Source organism: Acanthopagrus latus, chromosome 7, assembly GCF_904848185.1.
Source record: "Acanthopagrus latus isolate v.2019 chromosome 7, fAcaLat1.1, whole genome shotgun sequence".
NCBI classification, from domain to species: Eukaryota; Metazoa; Chordata; class Actinopteri; order Spariformes; family Sparidae; genus Acanthopagrus; species Acanthopagrus latus.
The window spans coordinates 11,061,087-11,083,672 of record NC_051045.1 but is presented as its reverse complement, the minus strand read 5'-3'; the positions used below and the strand labels follow the sequence as shown (position 1 = coordinate 11,083,672).

The 22,586-nt window shown below is 41.9% G+C and overlaps 1 protein-coding gene across 2 annotated transcripts in view; it reads right to left on the bottom strand.

Moving 5' to 3' along the window:
* The window catches only part of plcg1 (phospholipase C, gamma 1), a 29,663-nt gene extending 8,552 nt beyond the window's left edge, over window positions 1-21,111 (bottom strand). Inside the window, exons 1-23 of one of the 2 annotated variants that reach the window (XM_037104366.1) lie at window positions 20,700-21,111; window positions 18,667-18,954; window positions 10,846-10,998; window positions 10,036-10,129; window positions 9,880-9,927; window positions 9,233-9,317; window positions 8,990-9,073; window positions 8,547-8,569; window positions 8,329-8,398; window positions 8,137-8,238; window positions 6,571-6,689; window positions 5,953-6,038; window positions 4,678-4,798; window positions 4,275-4,443; window positions 4,039-4,161; window positions 3,590-3,691; window positions 2,576-2,763; window positions 1,529-1,729; window positions 1,123-1,242; window positions 773-953; window positions 565-642; window positions 357-460; window positions 31-124 (exon numbers count right to left, since the gene is read on the bottom strand). In XM_037104366.1, coding sequence (XP_036960261.1) covers window positions 31-124; window positions 357-460; window positions 565-642; window positions 773-953; window positions 1,123-1,242; window positions 1,529-1,729; window positions 2,576-2,763; window positions 3,590-3,691; window positions 4,039-4,161; window positions 4,275-4,443; window positions 4,678-4,798; window positions 5,953-6,038; window positions 6,571-6,689; window positions 8,137-8,238; window positions 8,329-8,398; window positions 8,547-8,569; window positions 8,990-9,073; window positions 9,233-9,317; window positions 9,880-9,927; window positions 10,036-10,129; window positions 10,846-10,998; window positions 18,667-18,883 — 2,562 coding nt within the window. In that variant the 5' untranslated portion in view covers window positions 18,884-18,954; window positions 20,700-21,111. The remainder of the gene's footprint in view (window positions 1-30; window positions 125-356; window positions 461-564; window positions 643-772; window positions 954-1,122; window positions 1,243-1,528; window positions 1,730-2,575; window positions 2,764-3,589; window positions 3,692-4,038; window positions 4,162-4,274; window positions 4,444-4,677; window positions 4,799-5,952; window positions 6,039-6,570; window positions 6,690-8,136; window positions 8,239-8,328; window positions 8,399-8,546; window positions 8,570-8,989; window positions 9,074-9,232; window positions 9,318-9,879; window positions 9,928-10,035; window positions 10,130-10,845; window positions 10,999-18,666; window positions 18,955-20,699) is intronic. The other variant, XM_037104365.1, reaches the window with a different exon arrangement.
* Window positions 21,112-22,586: the final 1,475 nt, after the last annotated feature.

Sequence of the window (22,586 nt, the reverse complement as noted above, 5' to 3'; positions counted from 1 at the left end):
AATTTGAAGTCGTAGCAGTTTGACCCTCACAGTTCTGTCGGGCTCCGCCGCCGATGGACTGATCTCCTCCACGTAGTTTGCGGGAAACCACTGCTGCTTTTTCCCTCCACAGTCACCCTTCCACCTGAGAGAAAGGTGACAAAAGACGTGTTGAGAAAAGAGGGGGCTGTGGTTTTCTAAATATTTATAACCCTGTAGTGTTAAACTGACGCCAACGTTGGGTCGATACTCTTATAATATCCTGTGTAGTCGCCCTGTCATGGGCCTTCACTCTCTCCACCTGCACAAATAGGATTTGTCTAAATGGATAATTAAGAGCTACTTCCTGATCTAATGTTATGCAGGTGGTCACTCACCATCCTCCTTCCTGTTTGTCCACATTAGAGATAATTGCGTTCTTAGTGAAGGAGAGCTCGTCGTCCCTCTGGGCTTTATACTCGTACATGGCTCTCACCGTGCACTGAAAAAGACAAGACAGAAGGTTGTGACACAGACGTTTGCTGTGCTCGCTGTATTGCAGGTTCAAAGGTGCAGAGGGCAACAACCTCACACAGACACACTCACCTTAAATGTTGGCATCTGGTTGGCCTCCACGTAAAAACCAGGATTCCTGCCCTCGTACAGAGACCCGTAGTCTGGCTCCTATTGGACGACAGGCTGTGTGTTTATAAGCCTTTTAACAATGCTGCACTCGACGTACAGACTTTATATCTAGATATCATCTAACCCAGAGAGTAGTAACTAGTGCCATCGATCGTGAAGCTGTACTCACAGCAGTGCCTATCTTCTCCAGTGTGTCCTCATTGATGGGATAGCGCAGTTTCATTTTGCGGTACAGAGGGTGCTTCTCATAGTAGCTGATGAGATCTACCAGGCTGTCAAACTCTGAGGTGCCCAGCACCACAGTCTGACCCTCCTGCTGCACACGGCAGTGCTTTATCTTTCCCTCCGCCCTGTGAGGAAACCGCAGACATGATATCAAAGACTTTGTATTTGTTTGAATATTGGTTATACTGAGAAACTAAACTGTGTGTATGACCATTAGGTGATTTTCTCTTCACTCATCCTTGTACATTAAATAAAAAAAAAGTTAGATACAAATAGGCAATAGGACGGAGTTACCTGAAGGAAATGGCAAATGAATTGGGTTCCGCTCTCTTCCTCACAAGAAAAGCCCCGTCGCGAGGAACTCTCATCAGCATGTTCTCAGCATGGCTCCTGGAGAGGTTGGCGTGGTACCACCTGGGGATGAACGACAACACAAACAGACGGTTTGTAATTGTAGGGACGACACTTTGTCACTTCACGCCCATTCTTCTTTCTAGATCAGGGAGTCTGCCACAAGGCTACAATGTAAGCTGTAGCTATAAAATGTTATTTAGAGCTGCAGACAAGCACTAAATCTCCAGTGTATCGAACAAGGTGGTGCCCCTCGACCAAAAAATGAAACACTAACAAATGTACATCACTCAAGGTCATCAGTTCATAATAAAAAAAAAAAATTCTTTCAATGCTACTTGAGACTCACTCTTTGCTCTCGTGAGCGTTGGTCTGAGGCACCGGCTCAGTCAGCTTCATCTCAAACTCGTTGCATCGCAGCGCCACCTGCTGGTAGTGGTTGATGAGAGCAAAGAGCGTGTCGAACACCAGGTTGTCCGTCAGGTAGAACTTGGGGCTGCCTGCCTCCTGACGAGAGTGAATACGACAGTGCTGCACCCGCCCTGAACGCCTGGTGCAGTGGTGGATATAAAATGACAACAACAAAAAAAAGTAGGGTGAGCGATCCACAAACAGACAACAAACAACCAGTTTTTCTTTCTGAAAAAAACAAACAAAAAAACCCACCTCTGTTGTTAATTGCAAACATGCTTCCCCTAATATATCCGTGCATTATTTCCATACATTGTGTGTAAATCACACACACAGATTGATTGGCTCTGAGGTAACTCCACTCATGCAGAGCCTTTACATTAGCAGACAGAAGATGAATGATTACACTTCAGTCCATGACAACAAGCCCATTCAATCGATGATGGAGTGATTGACATTGACTGATGTGACAGCGTGTCACTGTCATTTGCATGAGTTAGTGCTACAGAACACACGGCGTGAGTACTTTCTACTGACACACAGGAGAGTGTACCACTACAACACGGCAGTATATCACAGTTGTGTAACAGATGGGTGTTAATGGGATGTTTTTGTGCCAGGCACTCTGCTAAACTACAGTATGTCTCTGTTATATACTTTTGTCTGAAATCCCTGGTAGACACAAATCGTGTGTGAAAAAGCTGTAGTCATTTCCTGTAATGTGTTGCCAGGAGAATGTCAGTTTTATTTTTTATACGTTTTATTTGAAGACATGAAACAAAGAAATTAAACAGTGTAGTAAGCAACTATTTGAATTATCGTGACAATAACCTGTTACTCTGATATGTTCTTCTGGTGCCGACTACAAATGGAAAATTAAACTGTAAATTACAAAATGATATCAATGATCAATATTATATAACAGTTACACATGTAGACAGTCTGGAGATACTCTGAAAATCAAAATCACGTGCACCACCCATACCAGAAAGACAGTGTGTAGTCTCCCACAAATGTCTCGCTCTCTCGGACCAGGAAGGACCCATCAGGAGCGCCGGTCTCCAGGCAGTACTCGGACAGTAACCGCTCGGCTATCTGCCGCCCGTCCCGCCCTGCGCCCAGCTTCCCGTGGAACCATTTCTCTGTCACGTGCTGGTCCATACCATTGGACACCTGGAGGATTTGAAACCAGAGGGAGATGTTGGTGATCCAACATCTACAGTGCTCACATTTGTTTCGGTCATACAGAGTGAAGTCTGAGAAATCACTTTCAAGATATCAAAAAAACCTATTCATCTCATCTAAATTGTTGGAAAGTTCAATTTTACAGATTTGCCTTCCACCCACAGCAATCAATGTGTATTATCATTTTGTTTATTTTACCAGCAGTAAATATGGTCTTTCATATATGTTTTTGTGTCTTTTGAAACACCAAATCATGCTGAAAATAAAGACTTTTTCCAGGGAGTGTATTAGAATATAAACATCTTCCTAACTAGTGATACACGATTAATCAAAATATTATCGAATTCACAGTATGGCCAGTTGTCATGCAAAATGATCATTCCCCCATTATATCACAATCGTAGTACCTTTAATAAACAACCGTAATAGTATTGCTATTTTTTTTATTCTTGCAGCTCCCTTTCTACCTTTGAGAAAAGAACTGTTAAAATTAGCCATTTGCCAAACTTTCCAGACTTCTACATTCTAGATCTGATAATTTTCAGGTCTTTGAATATTAGAAATCAAGATTTATTCTCTTATCTAAAATGTTTGCATTCTACAAATATCTATCTAAATAACAATAAATAATAATAATGGTCTTTAAATTAAATTAAAGAAGAAATCAGGATGTTCTGCAACACAGAAAGCACTGTATTTATCAAACTGCATATAAATTAACTGCAATGTCTGGTGCTGTTACAAGATCAAAGTCAAAATGAGGACAAGGGATTCTCATCTTTATGTGCATCGACAGCAGATCGGGCCTACTAACCTCTCTGTGCTCCTCCTCATCATCATTGCCCTGGTTACTGGAGGTCTCCTCTGAGTAGTAGATTTTAGTGCTGGTCAGGACAAAGAAATGAGGGTACCACTCCTGGGAGGGAGAGAGAGAGAGAGAGAGAGAGAGAGAGAGGGGGTGAAGGGAGAGAGACGATTGCTTCAAATGGTGAGATTAAACATTTAGAGGATCCATGTGTTGCACTGAAGAGTGGCCCAATAAGGCAAGAAGAAATAAATCCCAATAAAAACAAAGAGAAAAGCAGGTCATTAAGTCAAGACCCAGCTATAAAATTAATGTGGAATAGCAAAGATGATGATGTCTTTGCTTTATCACAGTTAAAAATCAGAGCACTTAGGAAGAGTGACAACACACAAGCTAGGCTTCAGTGCATCACATTTCAGCAGCATCCAGAATCCATTTACTATGATAAACATGCTCACATGGTTAATGGGGTCTTCCAGGTACAGGATGCCATTTTTGATGGAGTTGCTGATATCGTTCTCTGAGTAGGGAGTGGAGGTGGACACTTCCTCATAGGCACTGCCCTCTGCAAGCTTCTTATGCTGCAGCAGTGAAGGGAGAGGAGGACAGACAGTCAGAAACGCTGCGTACAAAGCATTCGAGCTTTTTGCTTTGGCACGAAAAGGCCTTATGTTTTGTGTAGAAGGCTACTGACCTTGATAAGGATCTTCCTCTTGAGCTGGTTGGGCGAGGGCAGGCCATCAGCTGCGATGTCCACCGCCTTGGTCAGCAACATGTCTCCGAACACCTTCTTGAAGTGAGTAGCCATATTCCTCTGCTGCACAATACTGCAGTGGTCCTCAATGGAGAGGATGATGGGATAGCTGCAGGAGGACCACGGATTAGAACGTCACAGGAATTCTCTCCTCACCTGAACTTAGGTGCAACTTTCTTATCTTTATTTCTGACGCACTACAATGATGTCACTGCTGTCGTCTCGCCACATTGTTTTATTATCAGTGTTTCAGTTTCTCTATCGTCGTCATCTCATCATACTACAGCATCGCCACGACAGCTATCAAAAGGAAACGCAGTGGCTTGCACTCATGGAGACTCACTCAGACGTGACGAAGGCATGTTCTTTGATGGTGGTCAAAACATCACAAAACTTGATTTTTGTGGTGAGGGTGTGTCCATGGTAGATGACTGGCATTCCGTCTGGACCATCCCAGCAGTCCACTGGAAGTGAACACAAATAAACAAAAAGCAGACAAAGACACTGGATTAGTAGTTTAACAACATTTTGCTGTAGCTTGCTGGTAGTTCAACTACATTCATTGCATAGTAGTTAAATTACTTTATTGGCATTTTTGTGGATACATAAAATGATTTGGAGCCACTGAAAGGAGGGAAACAGGAATAGATGTTAAGGGTTAATTAATCTTAAGTATTGATTTTTGCTTTTTATTAACAAATGAGAATTTGTTACGCGCTATTTCAGAAGTTACCCGGCTAAGAGAGGTATGTCTTTCTTTGCTGCAAAATAAACACCAAGTTACTTAAATAAAATAAAATATAATGTGACGGCCCTGTTGAGCATCTGTTTGTCTTCTCAGTGCCTTCCAGGAGAACCAGGAAGCAGTGGGCCGTCCTAAGCAGACCACACCTTAGGGTGGGGCCTCACTGATAAAAGGCTGCCTCAGTCAGTCTGCTCTCTCTCTCTGGTGGCTGAGCAGCTGACTGCTGCTATGGCCTACAACCTGCTGTGGTTTGGTGTTTGTTGCCTTAAATACATATAGAAATGCACACACACACACCCCCACACACTACATTTGATACAACACACACCCACATTATGTTCTTTTCGGGTTGTTTAGTTAAATAAATACTGAAATCATCTCAGACCTCTGTGTGTCTCCTCTCCTTTGTTTCAACCTGAGAGCCAGGGTTGTAACAATAATGTAACTTTATTTTAACTGCAGCGCTCTCGCCTGTCGCCATTCAATACAGGCAGCTTTCAAAGTAGCTTCATCAGCACTGTGAATAAGTAGACATGATACTATCGAAGACCTTTAAACTTCAGTTTCTTCACACAAGCGCAGGTCATGTTTGTTTACTTCTGTGTGAGGAAGAGCGACACTTTAACCTACTATAAGACAGTCCTGTTCAAAGAAACCTGCTCGACAAAAGGCCATACAGTGTACAGCGCTGTTGTGTAACAGTGTGTGTGGGTAAGGGTGTGGCGGCAGCATTCAAAGTGGAACTGTAAGGGACAAGAGTTAATTACGAGGTTGGAAGTCAAGTGGTGGTGATTTACTGTATGTGGGTTAACGTGTAGTGTGTGTGTGTGCGTGCGTGCGTGCCTGTGTGTGTGTGAGAGAGAGATTACCCACATTCAATACAGCGGCAGCCCATCCTCAGACAGCGAGCGTACGCCTCCAGAGACGACTCACTGGAAAACTGGTCTCCCGTCAGGTAGCTAAAAATAAGCATGTAACGTCAAGGTAGGCAGACAAACACAGAGTTGCATCCAACCAGTCAGTCAGAAAGGACTCATACGTCAGGGGTTGCAACACACACACACACACACACATTGCCACTTTCAAAAACGGCCCTCTCGCTCTTTTGTTGACTGGAGTAAACACTTCTTACTCATTCAGTCGCTCAATTCAAACCTAATCAAAGCAGCATGGGAAGTTTTCATTCCGCTGGTCCAGTGAGTATTGTTTCACATCTAGCACAGAAGGTTATCATCTGAACTGCTTTTCACACACTTTTCAATGGCAGGAAAAAAATACATTTTCCTGCAAAATACACGCCTGGATCTCATTCTGGAACATGATTGTGAAATAATACACTCTTATCTGATGTATGAAGTCAGTTCAAAAGCCCTCACTGGTTAGAGGGTTTTCAAGAGACAATGCTGGACTTAAACCATTCCTAAGGCCTTAGTACAAGAGGTTGCAACTTAAAAGAAGTGTACAAGTGAGAGCTATGAACTCCATCCTTACGTGTTGTGCGAAGAGGAGATCCAGTAGTGGGACAGGGGGTTGTTCATGTTGTCAGGACACACCTGGTCCAGGGAGGAATCCCAGACAGTGTTCTCTTTAGAGAACAGGTATGTCAGGAGCTACGCAGGAGACAGAGGAGAGCAGTGAAAATGAGGCTGATGCCAAATTTACACACATTTGCAGACTTAATGGATTTGTTTCTGCTAAGTCCACAAGTGACTAGGACGGTCCAAGTCAACAATTCAGCAAGTCCGCCAAAGCCTCAAGCAGAACTTTCTTTGAACTTCCAGTTCTTCAGACAAAACAATGTTGATTTGGCATTGTAAAAAGCAATGCTGGCACTCATAACAAGTATACAAAGCAGTTCAGACCTGGAGGCACTGACGGAGCTTTAATAGGTGATAGAAGAAACGTTTCTTTGCTTGGAAAAGGCTCAGAATGCCTCCTGCAGGGCGCACTGCCAAGATCTGATCCAGCTTTAGACCACCCTGATCGTTTGGTCTGTGCACCAAAACCCCTCTAAATAAATCACGTTGCACCATAATTACAAGTGATGACGTGTCTCAGTTTGAGCACTGTTCTCTCAACACATAGAGGCAAAAACTCAATAAAGCACAATAAAGTTGCATCACAAATTTAAACTGATTTTTTGCACATACAGAATACAGATTACGTGTGGGGTTTTTTTTGTAGGGCTCTCCTGAATAACAGTCTTTGGGCTTCGGAGCTCCGGCAGTAATCAACGGTGAATATTCAAAGCTTCGGTTGGGGGAGTATGGAGCACTGAGCATTTTTGTGAAGGATTTAGCCAGATATTTCTCTCTTCTTAAGTATGTGAATAAAAAGACATTTGACAAAAGGTTTGGTGTGTATTTCCCTACATTTAGCAAAAAAGCAAAAATATGAATATCTGAACCCCAAAATTGAAAAACAGATACACATCCATCAAAAGATTATTTGAAAATGTTGAATATTTGGATCTAGCACTGTTTTTTTTTTTATTTTCATTTGATTGGTATAGACAGAAAAAGGCTGGCATTGATACAATAACAAAAAAAGACAAATGACCACCTACATTATAAGAATTCTCAGTCCTGACCATCTGGGTCAACAATAACAATTGTTCTTACTAACAGTTTTCATCATTTCATTATTATTCTCAGTAGACCAAGACCTGTGCATCTGCTGTCTAACACAACATAACCGAGGGGCACAGAAACACAGTACCAAGTCTTACAGGCTGGCTCGCACCAGCTTCCTCTTCTCAGTGCTTTATGGTGACCACAAAAAGCATCCCTCGCCTTCTGCAGAAACCTCGTGCGGCACCACAGTCAATAACCTTTTCTATCTGTGTGGGAGGAGGCGCTTTCGGCCGAGATCATGGCTATCCATGTAAATTTCTGAGCATCTCCCACCCACACTGACAACACAGAGGGACATCGGAAAAACATCACAAGCAAAAAGCAAGTTTTACATTTTTCCGTTAGTGAGCAAAAAACCCAAAAAAACAGTGTGAGGACAACTGAGAAAAAGTGGGGCAAAAGAGCGTGGGAGAGGTGTGTGTACCTCGTCTTGGTGGAAATACGGCTGCTCCACTTCTCTCAGGGGGTCTTTCAGGTAGGCAAACATAAACTCCTGAACCTTGCTGCTGTCTGTGGCCCACATTTCCTGGATTCACATGCAGACACAGACGCATCAGGGCGTGCACGTGAAACAAATACTTGATGAACTCAAAGTGAGACGGCCCGGAGATATTACCTTCTGAGACTCCAGGAGGAAGCTCTTGAAGTCGTCGAGGGAGATCCTCTGTTCTGGTCTGTCGATGAACCTGGCAGAGAAAGTGATGGTTCACTTCAGTAAACACACATCTGTGATGATGCAGAGATTCAATGTGTGTGTGTGTGTGTGTGTGTGTGTGTGTGTGTGTGTGTGTGCGTGCGTGTGTGTGTGTGTGTGTGTGTGTGTGTGTGACATACCTCTGTAGAAATGGGATCTCCATCTAAGAGAACAGGCAAAAAGAGAACATTTTAATTAATTAATGTCATTTCAGTGTGTCGTACTAGTCATGTAGATGGACCCAGACATCCTGTAAGGGGGCTGGGTGGTTAGTCATAGGGGGCACTGAGGTCATCCATTTAATCTGACCCCACCCATCCCGCCTGCCTCCTCATCTGAGTGAGTGTTTTGTGTGTGTGTGTGTGTGTGTGTGTGTGTGTGTGTGTGTGTGTGTCCTAATGGCCTCCACCAGAGGGGTTTGGTGGGTTTTTAACTGGTCCATATTGATCTCCGAGCCATTTGAGAACAGACAGATGGGGGAGAGAGAGAGAGAGTTTCCTTGGCAGGGCATCAGATGAGGCGCGGGGGGGATGAAAGTGCTGGGACAGAACTATCTGTGAGCACATAAAGCAAGTGCATTTACGTTTTTCTGAGCGTCGAACATGAGGCTGCGATAGAGCTGGGCGAACTGGCTGAAGGACACGTCTCCGTTCCTCATCTCTGAGTCCTAGAAAACAAAAAGGCAAAAGGACCGTTAACGAAGGATCGTAAATCTGTAGCCTCTCATACTGAAAGGGAAGTGGGCAGGGAGATGGAGTGGGGGTGGGGGGATGGGGGGATGGTGGGGGATGGGGGGTGTCGTCTGTGATAATCAGGAGGAGGTTACCGGAAGCTTCTCTCGGAGGAACCTCATGTTGGGCACCCTGTAGTTGACCTGGCTCAGCATGCTCTTCAGATCCTTACAGGATATCCTAAACACATACACAAGTTTTGTTGAGAAATTAAACACAAACATGGATATGCACGTAAGATAAACGCGAAGACTTCTGCCAATTACGCAGATCCTGTTGTAGTGGGGACGTTATTTTGAAATTTACAGACAAGCTGAAACCCTGCAAACGCACGCCCCTCGTGCTCAGCCCAGTCTTTTTTGGCTTCACTTTTACTAGACAGGCCAGGAATTTTGGCCAGGCAGGACAACACCCCTACGGCGTAACAAAGGTCTGCGCTTTCGTCAGGGATGTAACAGACAAACATCTCTGTGCATCTCCTCCATCCTCTGCAGTCTGTTTCCTGCTGCAGGAAGAGGTGCTGGTGTGCGGCTGAGAGGTTAGTTCCTTCACAACACCTCAACAGAGCTCTCTCACCGACACCAAACTCGTGTAGCTCGCCTAATAGCTCTGGATGTTACACCGGGGGAAAGGATACACAACTGCTGCGCCAAACCATCGAGACTTATCTAATTTTGCCTATTTCCTGTGAGGCTGATTTGATCAACTCTAGCGTTTGTATCTTTCAACCGAGTAGACATACCTGTCTTCTCTGTTACGATCAACGGCGTAGAACTGCTTACGTAACCATCTGGAAAAAGAGAGAGAATTAAGAGATGTTTTGCATGCAGCTCATTATACAGCATCTCGTATAGTTTCAGGTTGGGGTGTGTTGTGCAGCTACATGTGCATCCTTTACCTCTCTATTTGGAGTGGTGTTGGAGACTTCAGTGTGTCGGCCACAAGCCAGTTTAACCCCTTCACCCACATGGTCATCTCCTCATCCGACGTTGCTATATTTGACAAAATATCATCAGATTCTTTGCATTTCTTTGTCAAAGGTCTAAAGATATATTGTGTTGTACGGCACAGAAAATGACTTTATTTTTCTGTTGCTTTTACACTAAACAAAATCCAGAACAAAACAGAATTGTTGATAAAAACAGAATAAAAATAAATCTGACATTGTGATATGTGGGTTCTTTTCCTTTTGAATACAGTTCATTCTCCCCAGTGTTATAAATGGGCCCGTGCTTTAGTCCTTAGATAATGAACAAATATTTTCATTACTGATTAGTCCAGCAATCATCACCTTGATTAATTGTTTTGAAAAAGAAGTTGTAAAGACATTAGCAAAAAAAGTGTTCAGTTAGATTGTTCTGGTTGACTAATATTCTTAAACCTAAATACATTTATTATAGGAAGTATTTCATCATAAAAAATGACAAAATATTATTAATACATAGTTGCACACTGCAGATTGAAAAGTTTGAGTCAAAGCTGTGATTTGTGATTTTAGGAAACACAGTCATGATTGGCATTTGTGGCGTTAAAGCCTCTTAATCAACTTTTGAACACAGAAACACAGAAAGTCCCACCAATAAAAACAGCAACAATTAAAAACTAAAAGACGGTTGAAAATTTGGAGACACATTAGGTGGACGTTGGATGGTAATACGACATATTAACACAGCAGCAATATCTGAAGTTCGTAGGTGTCTGTGCATACCTGCCAGACTGAGTGACTTAAGGCGAAACTCGGTGCCATACAGGATGACGAAGCAGTGAGCCTGGTCCAGCCGCGCAGCCGAGTCCTCCACATAGCGCTCAAAGTCCCGGGACTTCTGTCCAGGACGGATCTCCTTAATCTCTCGGATATCAACTGGAGACACAGATGCACATACAACAGGTAAGAAGAGACACTTGACATAGCAGTTACTTCCTCACACGTTCAAAGTTGACCTCAGTTGAGCTGGGTGATGTGGCTGAAAGATCTAAGCTACAGACATGAATAGTTTTCTCACAGTCGCAATACAATAACCAACTTACTCATGTCTAGTCCCACTCTGCTTGTAAATATGAATTCAAACGACAGAATTTTGTAAAAAGTCAAACTCAATAGGATCAAATCTTAATGAAACCACTCATCACAACTAGTTAGCACAAAAATCAATTATTACGAATTAGCTTCAGAGTGTTTTATGATTTCATAAATTTTAAAATTCTGAATCTTTTCAATGTTTCATTTGTAACTGTTTAGCATTTGTCCCACATTCATCCCTGGTCTTAGTGTTGGTTCTAGTGGTATAAGTGGTCTGCAGCATTAACATCATTCATTTTGGCGAGTTCGTCATGATTAAAGGGCTTCTCCTACACACTGGGCCTGACGCTTGTTGGTGTTTCTTTTGTTGTCGTTCGTTTCGTCATCTAGATCATAATGTTCAATTTCCCGTTTGTATCTGGCTGTCGCGGTCCACCACTCCTGAATGAACATAGAGGAAACAGTTTTTTGGCTTCTCATCCAGCGCTAACCTTCAAGCAGAACGACCGACACACGACTTGAGTGAGTATTACAAGCCCCCCGAGCGACCACATAAAACAATGAAGCTGAGGCCACGACCTAAACCACATCTCAAGTTAAGGCCTGCTACATCTATACTCTTTTGTGAGATACGGACCCCAAATTTTAAGACCATGAAGTTGCTGACCCCAAATTAACCTCTGATTGCCTTTCACCACTGAGATCGACCAAAACCACCAAATAGTCATCTGAAAACAAAAAAAGACCTTGAGCCAGTTGCACAATCCAGTTTGTGATTGGAACTGGTCAGGTCTGTATGACAGAGGTTTCAAAAACATTGAAGACATACTGTGCACAGAAGGTTATAATGGGTTAATAATTTATAGTAAAAAGGGCATCAAACTGAGAACATAAAAGCAATACAGCACTCAAGAACCCTGCCTGCCAAGCTCAAATCCAGTATAGACTGTATATAGAAACATACGGTATATGTTCTGTTTTTTTTTTTTTAAAAAAAGCACTGTGTGGGGTTTTTCACAAGATTGCTTCATCTTTTATCTTTAGGAATGAGATCATTAAAAAAAGAAAAAAAAAAACATATACAAGTTCGTCTTAACTCCATTAATAGCAGTCAGAAGTTTTATGGGTGTGTGGGCTGTAAAGTAGCTCAACAGGGTCCTATCAGAGTTGTATTAGTGGCAGCTAAAGACCTACAGCGCACACACACGCACGCACGCACGCACACACACACACACAGACACACACACACACACAGACACACACACACACAGACACACACACACACACTTTCAGCTCCTGCTCCTCTTCCTGCCCCTGAACCACACATCCTGTGCTTTTGTCGCCTACACACCACATCTGTGCTTACGTATAGGTGAACGTGTTCTTTCTCAAGCATGACCAAAAAAAAAAAAGAGAGAAAAAAAAAATGTGTGTCGTCTTCTTAAGCAGAATTTTCACCACGCGAAGCTCTCTAATCACACATCATATTTCAGTTTACTGCGCCTGCCAGAAGGCCAGCAAGACTACTTGCGCTAAGAGCAAGAGCGGCTGTGACAGGCTGATGTGTTACAGACAACACTTAAAGTCATTCGAGTCAAAATATTTGCAGCCTGCTTCAGACAGATGCAGGAAATAAAGAGATAGCCAGAGGTGTAGCCTTACCAAAGGAGATGAGAGGAGCTATCCTGCAACACACTCCCACGCTTCCTCCAGCCGTCCGTCCTGCCTTCAACACTTCTTCTGCCACTACTCGCCAAGGCTGGGCTCAAACTTTTGTTTTGTTTTTCAGTGAAACATTCTCTGTGTCTGGTGTTTACTGAGACGAATCTCCTCTAAAGGGGACAATAAAGGCTAACCCGATTATCAGCCTACTCTAATATAAATCTGATATGGAACTCATATAAAACATTTTCATTTAAATCAGTTACTATCTGATCAAAATAAAGTAAACAGGATTATAAATCTGACTGAGGATTTCACACCGCCTGTCTTAAAACTGACAGTCTGATATGTGACGCCACAAATGGACAGAAAAAAATGTTTGATCAATACATATGTCTACTACTCACTCTGTTTAATGTAACAACCCTCATCGCACTTTAAATGCATTACAACAGTTACTATTAGTAGGTCTACTGAAAAGAAAGAAGCCAATAACAATATTTCATACCGAGTGCGCTCTGACTTTGATGAAGAAAAACATTCATCTGCACTGTTCACAATAAAGTTTTAAGAAATTAAAGATGTATTGATGTGTGCACCTAAATGAAAAAGGCGCACCAGTGCAACCAGTGTCAGAGGTCAGTCTGGGGCCTTAAATGTTCCAGTTATTGTGGAGGATATCGCAGCTGTGATGGGCCTTACACTTACAGCTGCAACGATTAGTCCATCAACAGAAGACTAACTGACAACTATAATGATAATCAATCAATTGCGAAGTAATTTCTGTCACAAACTCTTAACATGTTCAGATTAAGGCCTCAAACAAAAGATGTGACATAATGGTGCTCTTCTTTGTCATTTCTGATCTTTAACTGAATGTCTTTGGGTTTTGGACTGTAAGTCAGACCAGATAAAACATTTAAAAAGATAATTTGGGGGGAAAATCTAGCTCGAGCACAATTTATCAATATCACATAATTATCATTATAGGACTAAAAATCATCTTAAATTTTGACATCATTATATCGTGATGGGGAGTAAGGGCCTTATGCTGGTTTTTAAACGGCACATCTTAGTAAAGAGATAGAGTGTTCTAATACCAGCCTTTACCCTTAATAATCATTTTGCATGCTTCACCACAGAGTAAATAAAAGCATCTGTGCTGCCCAGAGAAACACTGACGGTGTTTCAGTGGGCACTCACACAGCGGCTGGTCATACCAGCTTCATTGACATGATGTTGGACAAAGTTAAACACAGGATTTTCCCCCCCTAACAAATAACTGCCATGAATCTATATCATATGGATTCGGTTCCCCTTTCCATCACATTGTAAATACAGCAGGCACAGTCAACAGCTTGAAACTGCACTTGTTCCACAGCGACGACCTGATCTTTAACAACAGCGTTTTCATACAGGAGTAAACAATCTAAAAGCAGAATCTTATTGTTGCTGCCTGCTGGATAGTGTCCCACTAATTTGTTAATACATGTGTCATAAATAAACTTGGCCGAGGGCCTAGTGTGTAGCTGAAAAAAGCAGCAGTGTGGAGGCTAGAAATGACATCAGACAGTTTGGGTTGTGGCAGCATGTGCATGTCCTTTTGCGGGTAGTATGGAAAAAGCAGGTCAGACAGATGACCTCCCACACAGAGGTGAGCGGGCAATTCCACCTACAGTTCATTTACAGACAACAGAAACTAACTGATAAATGCTTCACTATTTTCAAAGAAATTTCCAGGACACAGCTGATGACATTCAACTGCTGGTCAATATGAGCTCAGTCACCGTTACGACTGATAACATGCGTACAAAGTCTCTTGTTTTAATAACCGGTGACACACCTCTCAACCTGAACACACACCACATTCCCCCAGCCGGATGCACCATTCAAGATTAACTAATGATTGTTTTCTTTCTTGACTGATCTGTTACTTTTTTCTCAGTTAATCATTTATGTCTATAAAACAGCTGACAACTGGGTTAAATGTCAATCCCAGTTTCCCAGAGTTCAAGGCGACAACCCCACATGTCTTGTTTTGTCTGAAGAAATTCATCTTAAACTGATAGAAAACAGAGAAAAGACGAGGCGCCATAGTTAAGGAATTCTTTTCACGTCAAATTCAATCAACTCTAAATGATCAGAACTATCGACTATTACGTCAGGAGACCTGTGTGCATGTGCAGGTCTGTTCTGCAGCAGATGTAGCCTGACATTATTACTCAGAGCAGTCTAAGTAATGTGAAGGCTTGTCTGTCAAAGTTGATTTGGTGTTAAGGTGTCGCAGTCGTGTGTTAACCACTTGGTTAAGTAAATCCTTGCAAGGATGAGCTCAGTGTGAGCTGGGAACCACAGTCAGACTCATGATGTGTGATCATTACTTATCACAGACACAAACATCTGTAAAATTGAAGTCTATTAAGGCGTTCAATAAATTACATACATAAACACCTTTTACAGTTTGAGTTGTGTTATAAAAAAATCAGGGTATACGTAATTTTACGCAAGCCATATAAATATATATATTATGATATCTATAACAAAACCAATACATTATACATTTGTTGTTTTTTTTAATTTCGATGCGCTCTCGATTTATAGGCCTGTAAAAAAAAATTGCACATTGCACCTTTCATAAAATCAGACGATTTATTAGCTGAAAAAATTTATTAGCTGGCTTTCATTTAAAAAAAACAAAAACAAAAAAACACAGGATTTTTGAAGGAACTGTGACCAATATCCTCAGCAGAACATTTTGAGGTAGGTAAAACCATGTCTCCGTGATCTGTGGTGGACAAACTACACAATGGAGACAATGTTTTTAAATGACCTCAAACCTAGTTTGACATTTCTGTACAGCAGTTTCTTATCACTTATCAGCTGATATTAGGGATACTGTCCCTGAATCTGTATCGGAAATCCTATACTGCCTAAAATACTGGAATCGTTCTCAGCATGTACAGGAATCAATGCACCGATCCGACACCACAAAATGTATTTATTAGAAATGGGACCCTGCTACTTCCTAGCAGTGTCCTGGACACCTTAAAAGGTTTTTATTGGCACAAGTAGCCAATATCCTGATAATTGATTGAAATTCAGTATCTTCAATTATCAGGGAGAAAAACAGGAACAACAACACATAAGGGAACAGCCACGCATACAGGGAGACCAACAGTGGCAAACGTTCAATCTCCGTTTACTTTAATGCTATGTAAGCAATGGTAAAGCCGCAGCCACAACCTATGATGCGTGTGGTTGGCCCCTGTAACAGACTATAAACCAGCAGTGTGAGTTCATCCTGTACTGCCCACATACAGTGCTTGTAGGTAATGGTCATTCGCCCGCATTTACGATACACCTCACACAGCAACAGCAGAGTCACGATACAGCGATTCTGTAGTAATCGCTACATTCAAGGCAATCACCTAATGATACATGATAAAATCTGTCCAAGTGATGGATACAAAAATCCCTTAAAGGGCAAAGTGCAGGAACTTTGTTTCAATTCACTGCATGAGGGAGTGAGTTCCAAAGAATTTCACAGGAACTGAGATCAGACAATGTACAAAAAAAGCGACCGCAGCACATCGTCCATGTCCACCATCATTCCACCTGACAGACAGCAGAACAGTTCTGGAGTCAAAATATTGAAAAGGAATCTGTATGAATTAAGTTTAGCCCACAAGAAGTTATAAAATAGTGACTCCGGTGATCAAATTGTGAGCGGCATCTGTTCGGAGCGCCTGCATGGTTTATCAAAAATACCTATATTTGGCATCAGTGTATTGATAATTGTTTCGCAACACAGAGTGGAGTGACAGACTACTGTATTGATATTTTGTACCACTCCTCTATCAGCTTCCTGTGGTCTTCATTTGAAAAGGAAACCTACATCCTAAAGCCCCCTTCTTCGGTGCTTTTGAGCAACGCTTGTAAACATGAAAGACCGGAGGCACCAAACTTAATCCTAACCCTCCCCCTCAGAAATCTTTGACTAGCTCATTCAGTGATGTAGGTGTTTAAGTCCGTCAGCTCACTTATTTTAACATCAAAGAGTTCCTCTTTCAAGTTGATTAAGTAGAAAAGTGTGTGTCATTGTGTCAGATGATCCTGAGTAATGCAAATGCCGCTTGGTTCTCAGTAATCAGTTGACAGAAACCAGAAATTCAGAAGATGATCTGGAGATTTCATCTGGTGATTTACTGAGTATAATAAGTCATGTTTAGCAACGCTACACCCCTGTATCCAAACAAACTACACACTAACATACAGCTTTTTGAAAATAGAGTCCAATTGTACCAGAACATCAGATATCAGGATCTTTATGTTCATGACATGCCCTGCCTGTACTTCTAACCAGTCTGTTACCGCCATTTCTTCTGCGAGACCACATCCTGCCTCTTTTTCAAGCCAGACCTACATCTAATTGCATCATGCTATGAAATACATGTGATCCCCAACAAAATCTGCCGCCAGTAATTTGGATGGGCAAGAGAGGCCAAATTCACGTGACAGAAGCATCAATCTGGGGGAGGAAATGTGCAAGATGCACTTTGATCGAGGGACAAAAAGGTACGCTTGTCAGCATTTTATATTTAGCAACAAACTGGAGTGCTGTTTCCACAGTTAATGGACATCATTCTCACTGCCATTGATATGGGGTAAATACAGCGGGCCAAATTGTTCCCAAATGATCGCACACTTCCAGTAAAAACCCCTCATATTCTATTCCAGTACATTAATGAGCTGCATAGGCCGATTTCGCCTTACCAAGAGTATCAAGTGGCAGCTATGAGCTCATGTGTGAAACCCTTCATGGTAGAGACGATGATACTGTTGTGTTAAAGGGGGAAAAAAAAACTAAGCCTACTGTCTTTTTTGTGTGTGAGTGTGCTCTTTTTGCTGCATCCGGAGCAGAGTGCAGCTGTGCACAAGGCATCCTGCTACCCGAGAGAGAGATGACTTAACGACTCACTGAAGGCCTGCGTGTCCTCAGCCAGACACGCTGTTTTGTTGAAGATTAACCTGAATGTCAGCTTCCTGCCAGAATTCGGCGTATCCCTATTAATACAACTAAAAGAATTTCAGGAATTGTACTTTCTTCTCGTCGCCCAACCTCAGATGTGATTTATGTCCTCACACCTGCTCCGCCACAATGCAACAAATTAAAACAATTCATTTGACTTTAAGGGTAAGTCGGGTCTCTGAATGACGCACAAACAACAATCGCATGAATTAACCAAATCCTGAGAAACTTGTTTAGACAGAAAAGCAACTTTCAGGGGCTAATCAGAGATGAAATATACAGTAATGCAATATTATATGTATTATTGAGGAGATGCCAATGAGATTTTCTTTTTACTACTGTTGTTATTTATATTGAATGTTGTCTTTTCCTGTCTTGGAGGCTGCCATGTTCACAGTTAGCTGATAGAGTACAGGTTGTTATTGAGTTGTTATTCATCTGTGTAGAATAATCAATGAAAGTCTGCTGTTTCAGGTTAATTTCCAAATAACTGGTCCTTGCTTTACCCAATTTTCATGTGTGTAACTGTCTTCCGAGACCACCATAAGTTCCCTTAAACATCATTAAATTGTGTCAGTAATAAGCAGTATTTAGGTTCTGGAAGTGACTTTGTCAATCTGAACTGACATCATCCACCAGCTGTTTACATGTCATGTGGGCTTAAGTCTTTTGCGAGCCATTCAAGCACCTGAGACAACAAGTTGTGCTTTTCATATTTCTGTATGCATGTATGTAAACCAACCAGTTCTGGCATGGACACATTTACAGCTACAACCAGCCCTCTGTTAGCAGGAGTGTTTGTGCTTGTGTCTACTCACTCTCTCCCTCTATTTTATCCGTTCCCCGGGTCCAGATAATAGTCCTGGTCTCCAGCTTGACTTGAAATGTCCGTCTCTCCGGCCGCTGGGACTTCTTAGAATAAAACAGTGTCAGTACTGTGCCCAGCTCCAGGTCTCGGTACAGGTTGTTCATCTCCGTGTCGTTGTCCATCCACGGAACGGGTCCGTTGGAAAAGAAGCCTGAGGTCCCAGCCATGTTCACTTCCCTTGTTTGTTGTCCGTTTCCTCTCAGAACAATCTGCTCAGTCCAGGCCTAGACAGGGATACCTACAGCAGGAGAAGAGGGGGAAACCCATGAAACAACAATTCCCCAGGGACTTCTTGTGTGTCAACATTGTACACACATTATATGGGAGTGAGGGGTTGTTGCTGTCAGAATAAAATTTTACCAGAACATGTTTATTTGCCGTTAGATACGCTGTCAACGAGGTTAAAACTCGTTTTTTTCAGCTTCAAAATGTTTTTCCAATTACTGTCATTTTCCGCTTAAAAAAGGGGCACTTTGTAGTTTTGAAGGAGCAATTCGAACTCAGAATTTTAACATTTACAAAACTGACGAGGTAATGATACAAACTCTTTCCATAGTGAATAAACAAGCTGTTCTTGGAGGAAAATGAGGTCCCCAGAACACTGTTTGAAGATGGAACGGTGACGGGGTCCGCCACACATAAACAAACGAACACAGTCCAAGTTTATTCAGTCATGATAACGAAGCATTTGTTCAGACATAGGGGAAAAAACGGCAACACTACACAGCACACCTTTAAAATACACACCTTGTGTGAATAGTTTTTTTTTTTTTAACATAATCCGACTGATATTTTGACATATATGTGAAATTTTAACCGAAAAACAGCAGTGACATTTTTTCCAAAACTACATATTGCACCTTCTATGTCATTTTGGGGAAGAATTTTTCGCAACAGAAAACCTTCAATGACTGATTTTTTAATTTTTTATGCCTAAACAGACTAAATAAACTTGTCGCTTTTATGACTTAATAAAACAAACCAACCTTAAAGGATGACACAATTTCATATTGTTTTTACTTTGTATATATGTGGCGGACCCTGCCACCTCTCTAGCGTCAAACAGTGTTCTGGGGACCTTAGTTTTCCCCCCCAGAACAGCTTGTTTTTTCAGTCATGGATAAAAACAAATATGTATGAGTTTTTATTATTATCTCATAGGACAGGACCTCATTAAAATGGTAAATATTACAGTTCTAGGTTTGAATTTCCTCTCCAGAACTACGGTGAAGCAAAAGTAAATATTGTGGCAATAAAACAACATAACATATGCTGTGGCTATAATCCATTTTTCTAATGGCCATAATCATGTTCAAATAGACGCACTTGCATGTGTCACACCAGACATTACAATTCATACATGGTGTTATTGATCTGTCTCTATGTGGAAGGTTACTCTCAGTGTGGAGTGGCAGCAGAACAAGCCTCTCAGGAGCAGTTCTCTGGCAGACAAATGTAAATACATGAGCCGCCCGGTGAGGAGAAACGTGTTGATTAAGCCGATCACGCAGGATAACTTTCACTCCAACATGATTTTTGTTTTTCCTTTTACCTCTTTAACCCAGCAGCGGTGAGGTTTTAATCTGACATTCGATTGCTGGTTTAAGAAGAACGAAAAAGAAAAACTACCAACAGGCCTGTAACCTGCTGCAGTCTGTCCCAGAGGGGAAAAGAAGAAAAAAAAAAAGTTTCCTTTTTGGATACAGGAGGCATCACGTTATTTGGGAATACAAGTGTTGGCGAATGGCAGCAGAGAGGGGGATAACAAGAAACGCCTGGCTATTTTCACAGCGTGGAGACGGGGCCGGTGTGAGCTAGCGTTTAGCTGGGCCAACCGGAGGAATCACGGCAGCTTTTAGAGCTGATAGAGTCCGGGCAGCGGTAGCTAGTCTGCCCCCTTCCTTCCCCCTCTCTGTCGCCTTTACCGTGCGGGCGAAAACGAGCCTGGAAAACAACACGTCGCAGGGGCTTGCTGTGCCGTACCTACCGCCGCAATCTCGGCCCGACCGCACATCTCCAACGGCTGAGGCTGCTGCTGCTGCTGCTGCTCTCTCCTCCCGGGCTCCGGTCGTCGGGTCCGTCTCCGTGTTTTTAATTCTGCCCCCCACAAGACCGCTTTTTTCCGTCCCTAAATCATCGCTAGGCCCTGGAAAGGCGCTGCGGTCCCGACGACAACAATCCCAGCTTCCTCTCTTCCCCTCCGGTTGTCCATAGAGAGAGGCAGGCAGACAGCTAGGACCGTGGTAAGACTACGCAAGTTTGTCTGCTCTCAAACCCAGCGAGCGCAGGCCCTTCCCCCCCGAGCCGACCGCCAGCAGCAACCGGGCACGTGTGGGGAACCGGGCTTCCGCTGCGGCCCTTCACAATAAAAGTTGTACCAAGGAGCTTGTATCGGAGTCAGAATCAGAATCAGAATCCCTTTATTTGTCGTGCAAATGGGCACGTTTGTGTCACAGCAGCCAATGAACAGTGATATTACAATAAACAACGTAATAAAAAAGTAAGAAAGAGTTAATACCCTTCATGTAATTATCATTTTTTGTCATTTTGCCACCGACATTGTACAAAAAAAAAATGCAGGACAAAACTTGAAACACAGCCAATTTAATTGACAAATGTGTTTCTGTTTAGTCTTTTTGTCTGGTACACTTCCCCTCCACCGTAAAGCGCATTTGTAATTTCTTCCTGTTCCACAAAGTGCATCATTCCTCGACTCTAAAAAGGGATGGCAGTAGAATGAAGTATCCAAAAAGTACACAAGTAAAAGTAAAGATATCGTATTATAGAAGTCCAACAATACCTACAAATAGTACTTGAGTAATAGTCTTTAAGAGTCTGATATTAAATGCACTTAGGTGAATAAAATTGTGCTTATAGTTATAGGTAGGCTAGAAGTATACTATTTTTTTGTTTTTTGATTTGTTTTTGACTACACTGGCTCTGATGTGGCATTCAGTGTCCAAAGTTGCTTGTATATAAAGTTATTAAATAAATGTAGTGGAATTAAAAGCATGATATTTGCCCTCAAAATGTAGAGGAGTTGTAAAGTAGCCAAATATGAAAGTACCATAAAAAAAATTGTACTTGAATACAAAAAAATGACAGAATGTACTTTGTACTGTAAGTTTCTATCATGTTATATTTATTGTTTACTTGTATATAAATGTTAAGATCAGTGACATTACTGTGATTGTATTCATTTTTTTTAATTTATAAGGCAATGTCATAAGAAAACAGCCCTGCCAGAAATGATTCACACTATTTATTTATTCATTTCTGATGATAATGTTTTCCGCATCTCAGAATCTTTATGAATCATTGTGTTAGAATTTAACTCAGCTCTGTCATGCCTCTGTAATTGATGACTTCTTCAGTCAGTCTGTATGCACTTATTTTTTAAATAATTGCAATACTTCCGGTAACCTTGTCTATTTTCCACTAGCTTGACGCAGCTCGTCTCTCCAGCAGGAGCGCCTGTTATCGGCCTCTTAAAGAAGCAGACCCTGAGTTCACACTGTAGTTAGCTGTCTCTTCAACAGAAGTTACATAACCTGTATCAAAGCTCCTTAAGTAACGAGTAACTTCACCCGTGACGAATACTGCACGTCACAATGTCTGATTTACCAGTCGAAACCCAAGTTGTTAAGTGTTGTTCTCATGGCTTAAATATTCAACTGCTGCACTTCTCTCTGGAGAAATAATTTCATTACCTTTGATCAATTTAGCAAATGGGGGGGAAATATAAGTGAGAATACAAAACGATACTGACAAACTAATTGTTTTTGAGAAGAATAAGATTAAGATATAAGAATAATGCCCCAATAACAATGACCCTGACTTGACCAATAACAGTTGATTGCATCTCAGCTC